Consider the following 7,017-nt stretch of genomic DNA (forward strand, 5'->3'; position numbering starts at 1 on the left):
TTTACAGTTCTTGATTATTTTGAGTATTTGTCATTTTCAGTAAATACGTATGTTCTCAGCATTGTCTATAGTTTCACAAAGTAACACAGGCTCAATGCCCAGGCTGAGGACTCAAATAAAGCCAGAACTTTCAGTGTCTATTACACTGGGGCTTCCTAATTATTCTTTCATGAGACGGTCAATATATTATTCTTTCATGAGACGCTCAATATCTACATCCCGTTGAGGAAAATCTTGTCTTGTGAAAGTTTTGAGGACACATCTGTCTAGCTAGGTTTCTAATTTTTCCTTAACATCAAGTCAGTCTGACATTGTGCTGAGACCCCTTCCTCCTGCAGGAACGCCACTCACCTCAAACAACTCTCCTGGGTTTGGTGCTGATCTTCAACGCTATGCAATGGCCAGTTTTCTCCAAAACCAGACCAGGAATCACTTCCTCTGAATCTTACTATTTTCTCCTTACTGAATAATTTATGCTTCAAAATATCCTGCTGAGGACTTGATCCGCTGGCTTTAACTTGAGTGAAACAATCTGCAACAATTCGTAGCATAATTTAATCTCTTGGGAAAGGAATGTTGGGATGAAGAAAAGACAAGAGACCATATGTGGAGTTCCTGCCATACAGTGATCCAAAAACCTGACCAAATGTTAGAAGACAGAATGGAGATGTGAAAAAAGAAAAACTCTGAGGACCTCGGATATCAGGGACCTTGGCAGAATAGAGAGGGATATGGAGATAAATATTATCAGAAGAGCAAAGTACGAAGGAACTGGGCAAAGGCAGACCCCCCCCCAGTGCTCCCTGTATAAGAGGAGATACAGAAGGTCTTCCCCGGGGGGCGAGAAGGGATGACAAGTCAGCAGGGAAGCCAGGTAAGTGACAAACGTCACCTGTCTCAAACAGTGCCTGAGTCTCATTTCCAATGGACGTATCCAAACATCATTCCCTCCTCCAGAGCCTGTTCCTCCCGAGGGTGGCTGCTCCCCTGGTGTGCGCAGGCACACGGACCCAGATGGAGCCTGTTTCCACTGCCCCAGCTGCCATGGGAGATGGATGGTGTGTGCAGCTGCTGATGGCTCATGGGGAAGAGCTGACCGTGAGAGAGGACGGAGGGGAACAAATAGCCCATGAGACGGGGCCATACATTGGTCTTCAAGGCCAGTGAGGATGGATAAGTACCAGGTTAACTACAGCAAAATGACCATGTCAACTGTGTATTAACACAGTGTAACTGACACAGGGGTGGAAACCACAGAGCTGCACCAAAGGGACACTGGAGACTATATTTATGCTTATAATATTAGGACACCTCCAACTTTGGTTCAGGAGTAATAAAAAATCCATTTAATCCATGAAACCTTGTCTTTGTGGAAAAGCTATTTGACTCTAGGTGGTTCCATGGAGGCTTGGACAATGTCTCTCGTTTTTTCAAACATATTCTCATTTCCTGGCCCCAATAAAAAAGGACAAGTGCAAGAAACACCTGTTCCCTCCCAGACTCAGTGAAGGCATGAAGCCGTCCTCACCCACGGAGGCCAGGTTCCTGCAGGTCTCCAGCATCACGTCTCTGTAGAGCTTCCTCTGAGCACCATCCAGCAGAGCCCACTCCTCCGGGGTGAAGTTCACAGCCACGTCCTCAAAGACCAGCGAGGCCTGAAACAGCCCACACGTTCTACTTCAGGCAGGCCCCATCTGCACCAAGGGGTGTGGGAGGGTGACAGCCAGGGACCTGGACTCAACTCCTAGGACTCCTGAGCTCACACTCTCGTGGGAAATGACAATGAACGAGCAACTCAAATGCAGCATGCTCAGCGATGGCAAGTGCTGATGGGAAGCTGCAGCAAAGTGCAACCATGACAAGTGATACAGACTTTACAAACTCCTGGTTCTAAGAAGTATTCTTCCTGAGACACAGCGGATTCTGAGGTAAGGTAAAGACTGAAAAATGAAGTCATCTTTCAGATACCATGGAAATGGATAATGGATTGATCACAAGTTACGTCCTTGTCAGCTGCAGAACTGGAACCAGAACGTCAGGATGTTCTGAACCCTGAGACCTGCAGTGCAGCTTGAGCTGAACACTCTCTCCTTGAAGGGAACAGCATTGAGGGGCTTGGACTGCTCCCTACATGGCAACAGAGCCAGAGGCACGACCCCCTCCCAGGATGAGGTGGACACTGTGGGCAGAGATGTGGGCCAGGGCTCAGGGGTTGGCACACTTGTTGGGTAAGAGGAGAGTCTGTTCCTGAGGAATCTGTGAAGTCAGCAGGGGCTCTCAAATAATTCCTCGAGTCTCTAGAATTCAAGGAAAATGGTCACACAAGAGTCACTCAAGGATCGAAAAGCAATAGAGCTAAATGTGCCTTTAACTGAGAGGAAAAAAATACCTATATAACAACTTCAGAACACTACATGCTAACACCACACACATGAAATAAGGAGCACTAAAAAATCTAAAGAAAAAAGTCCCAACTACATCAGCTGCAGAGAAGGCCAGGTCACCTCACCTGGGGTAGCCACTGGGGTTTGCCCCACACACCTGATAGGAGACTCGTATTCTCACGGTATTTAAAAAACTCATATAACAATGAAAAATAAAAACAATATAAATAAAATAATAAATGGGCAAGAAATGTGAGGAGACCCATCTCCAAAGAAGAAATAAAAATGGCCAATAAGACATGAACAGATGCTGGCCCTCAGCCAGCAAGAAAATGTAAAACAAAGCTACAAGCAGACCCCTGTTCACTGACTACAGAAATGGAGCAAGTGCTGGCGGGATGTGAGCAAGGGGGAAGCTCATCCATCGTTCACAGGCATGTAAATGGTGCAGGCACTTTGGAAGACAGTCTGGTGGGTCTCAAAAATGATGAACCCAGAATTCGAATATAACAGCTGCGACTCTCCCTACACCTCCATCTGTTCACCAACCCGGGAGCTCTCCAAACCCCACACTATTGGGACTTTTACGGAGGCTTCATCACGTACACATCATCAATCATTAAACTCAGTTTCAGGTGTTCTCCCCTCTCAAGACAGTGGGGGCGGGACTAAAAATCCCAAGCTTCTACTCATGGCTTCATCTTTCCAGTGACAAATCCTCCTCCAGGAGCCTCATCAGAACAAAGGACGCTCCTATTGCCCAGGAAATTCCAAGGGTGTCAGGAGCTGGGGGCCGACAACAATGCATGTTTTCTATTATCTCACAAGCCTTTCAACACAACTGGCTCTAAAGGGGATGAATGGCGCCCGGACTTGGAGACAAGGAAAGAACGTCCTTTAAAGAGTAAAGTGATTCAAAATCCTTCATGACTGTTTCCTAGTGGGGAGGGGGCTTTCTATGAAACACTACTCTTGGGATGTCTCTCAGGTAAGAAATGCTGTAAGCTGACAGTTCATGGAGAGATGTGGTGTATTGAATTATTTTCACAAACCTACATTCACAAAAGGTGAACATGTTGTGTGTGAGTGTACTTTATGAAGGCTGCTGAGCTCTCAAAATGGACAAACATGAGGAGTAATTGATAATCAGCATTAATTTATAAGACCTTACTCTAGTGCATGTGATAATGTTTCAAGGTGTATGACTCCTCAAATTATCATGCCAATGGAGGAAAATACTGAGTGAATAATTATTCCACTGCATGCCTCATATTAACAGACTTCTCTTCTTAACTCGTCTTCATCTCATCTTTCTCTCTGATACTGAAACAGAAATTGCTTCCTAGACATTTAAATACCTGTACTGGATATTTATACGAAATCCTCCTGGCGTTCCTTCTTATTTTTCAAAGGTGAAAGTTCCTCCTTAGTACACATATATCTGTTTACACTTGTCTCTTGGTGGGGACAAGAGGTGCTTGGTCATAAGCTCTCTCAGTGGCATGTGGAAGAGGAGGATATCGAGATGAATGTGCCCAGTGACTGAGGACAAGTGCTGGCTCCTGTTGGAAAGATGTGTCTCTGCTGCACACACCAGGCTGGGAGGAGAGCATGCCTTCAGGTGTCAGTTTTCTCTTGTTGGAGACAATGAGTTTAATAAATTCCTATTAAAATAGTTTACACATCAAAAAAAGAAAGAAAGAAAAGAAATTCCTAGTAGTCTCCTATTCTGTGTTCTTAGTTGTTTGAGTTTGATAACTAAGGGCTTCTGGATGGTTTAACATAAAAACACATTCAAAGTCTGGTTTCTTTTCAGAGTGTTTTCAACTTTCTGTTGGTGGAGGTCATCAAGGAGACATAATTGGGGCTGACCCTGGACCTAAACCCAGGCACCTAGGGGCTCCCCGCCCCGTCCTCTGTGCTCGGAATGTGTGCTCCACTTCTCTTCCCAGCTCTGGGAAGATGCCCCAAGGACACAGCCTTGGGATACTGATGTGCTCTTGAGACCATCTGGACAGTATATGTGACAGAGCACAGTTAAGGCCTCAAATAAACGTTAAGATTTGGTGGCTGGGAGCAGAAAATTACTCTTTTGGCTGCATAAGACAAGCCTCTTAAGCTTCCACGCTCGTTAAAACTGCCACGTAAAATCTGGAGTGGTCTGCCCCTTTCTTAGGTCTCTCCCCGTCCTACACACATGGGGACCAATTTCAGTTTCTATCTGGGAAGCTCCTGAGGGTGGGACCCTCAGTATGCAAATGTGTTCCTCACCATGAGCTCTCGGCAATGACAGACAGAGAAACCTCTCCAATGCTGACCTGCCGTACAGGCTAGATCTCTAAAAATCATGAACAGAGGAAACTAATGCTGTCGTTTTCCCAGGAAAAAATGTTGTAACAAAGGAAAAACTTCCCCTTTATTCATAGCACAATGACTGTGCATGCCACACCCGAAAGAATATGAAGATAATCACAGAATCAGATGTTGAGAAAGCTTCCAGAATTCAAATTCAGAAAAAGTGTATTTTGAATCCTACAAACAAGCAGTTCAACAGCAACTTTTTAAAATGAACTTTGTAAATATACACTTTTGAAACTAATTATTATTACAACTTATTTAAGCCCTAAAATACATATAATGCAGGATACAAACAGCTTTCATATTTCAGGAGTTCACGTATCAGACATCTATGCAGACCCAACTGGTGGTTTGCTCGTCTCCACCAGCCTTGGCTGGACAGGGGTTGAGTCTTAGTTTCTGAAGAGTAACTCTGGCTTCTGTTACCATGGTGACCCAGGTGTCAGGGAGATGTTATCTGTGGGAAGCTAGTGGGCATCTGATAATAGATTGCCTAAAGGATAATAGACAGAACTAAGGATGGGCAGGCAAACGACTAAAAGCTACAATTAGTAACTGCTAAAAAACCCAAGTCACTGGCTATGTCATCAGTAATGGCTAACTGTCCACTGGTTTCAAAATGTTACATGAGAAATGCTCAGCCCCAATGGGAATCAGTACAAACCAATATGGAATCAAAAGGAGATCGATTTCACAAACTCGAGATGGACAAAAGTTAGTTAACTGCAAATGCTGGGGATGATGTGGAATAAACACGCGTGTCCAACAGTAACACAGTCGATGCACACCCTCCTCCACCAGCATTTCCGAGTGAATGTGAAGTCGTCCATAATCTACAACCCTGAAATTTTTCTGCAACATGTAGACATTTACAACGCATTTGCACTTGGAGATAAAAACAAGGCAGCACTGTGGCAGCACTGCCAACAAGAGGAAAAAATAAACTAGAAATGACCCAGGCCTCACAAGGACTAGAGTGGATAAGGGAACGCAGTGCCTCGAGCCTCGGAACCCTGCTTGGTGAGGGAACACAGACAGAAAGCCACAAAGAGAAGCACAAAGAAGCAGGACGGTGGTCACCCGGGGGGGCAGCACGCTGGGAGATGCCACGACCCAACCAAGAAAATAAAAGCCTTACACCTTCATGTAACAGAACAAAAGTCCAGGCGCTGGGGCGCCCTGGGGTCACAGGGCGCAGACCCCGTCAAGGACACACCGGGAGGAGCAGCGCGGTGGGAGCCAGCGCAGGGCAGCACCTGCTCCACAGCGACAAGGACACGGAAGGCACGAGGTGGAACCTGGTCCTGAGCTGGGCGGGGTCCCCCTGCGGGGAGGTGGGCAGGCGGCCCCTCCCAGGGCAGGAGGGACAGAACCCGGGGCTGCGCTCAGCCCGGCTCCCTCCTCAGGGCGGACGCGCCCCTCCTCCCGGGCCTCCTTCTCAGCAAAGAGGAGCCGCTCCGAGCTCCCGCTCCGCCCCGTATAGACGCTCCTTTCACAGACCCTCTCACCAGCAGGGACCCCCGGGAGCCCGCCCCACGTGTGACCTTCACAGACTCACTCAGCGCGCGGCACACTCGGCTCCACCCACCCCACGCGCGATGCCGCCCGCCCGCCTGCTCCCCTCCTGCCCGGCAGAGAAAAGCCCTTTTCTGGGGGGTTCGGGGCTGGAGGGCCTGAGACCCGCCCTCGGCCCCGTCCCACCGTCTTCGGATCAGAGTCTCCGGCCCCCAGTCCGGACGGGGCTCAGCGTCAGGTCAGGGCGGGCCCACCCCGCGGCCGCCCCGCCGCCCCAGCCCTGACCGCCGGCCGGGGTCGTCCCGCCTCCTCAGACCCCCCCCGGACAAGGACTCGGGTGGGACCGGGACGCCCACGCGGAGCCGGGACCCACCCCGCGGCCGAGTGCGGGGAGTCGGGGGGACCCCGGGGGGCGCAGGGAGACCCGGGCCCGCGGCCGCTTCCAGCCGGTTCCCGCTTTTCGAACCAGCCCCTCCTGGTCTCGGCCCGGCCCGCGCACTCACCATCTCCGCCCGCTCCGACTCTCCGCGCGTCCTCCCCGGGGCCCCGGCAGGTGACAGCGACGGGACGGGACACCTGGGGCCGCGCGGAGCAGTTGCACCCCGGGAGGCCAACTGCAGAGAGCTACTCCCACGCGGTTGCGAGAGTACCCGCCCCGCGCTCTGATTGGGCGGTGCTCCAGCCTGCTGCGTTTTGATTGGGCGGTATTTCAGGCGCTCAACCTGCTGGGAGGTCTGATTGGACAATGTTCTGGCATGTC

General features: G+C 49.5%; 1 protein-coding gene across 3 annotated transcripts in view; it reads right to left on the reverse strand.

The window, feature by feature from the left end:
• LOC106847639 (zinc finger protein 709-like) overlaps window positions 1–7,017 on the reverse strand; it is a 65,714-nt gene that overhangs the window by 33,386 nt on the left and 25,311 nt on the right. For 2 of the 3 annotated variants that reach the window (XM_070491684.1, XM_070491683.1), the window contains exons 2-3: window positions 1,529–1,655; window positions 352–532 (exon numbers count right to left, since the gene is read on the reverse strand). In XM_070491684.1, coding sequence (XP_070347785.1) covers window positions 352–532; window positions 1,529–1,655 — 308 coding nt within the window. Of the gene's footprint in view, window positions 1–351; window positions 533–1,528; window positions 1,656–6,760; window positions 6,990–7,017 lie in introns of those variants that run through there. The other variant, XM_014867034.3, reaches the window with a different exon arrangement.

This window comes from Equus asinus, chromosome 20 (assembly GCF_041296235.1).
Source record: "Equus asinus isolate D_3611 breed Donkey chromosome 20, EquAss-T2T_v2, whole genome shotgun sequence".
NCBI lineage: Eukaryota > Metazoa > Chordata > Mammalia > Perissodactyla > Equidae > Equus > Equus asinus.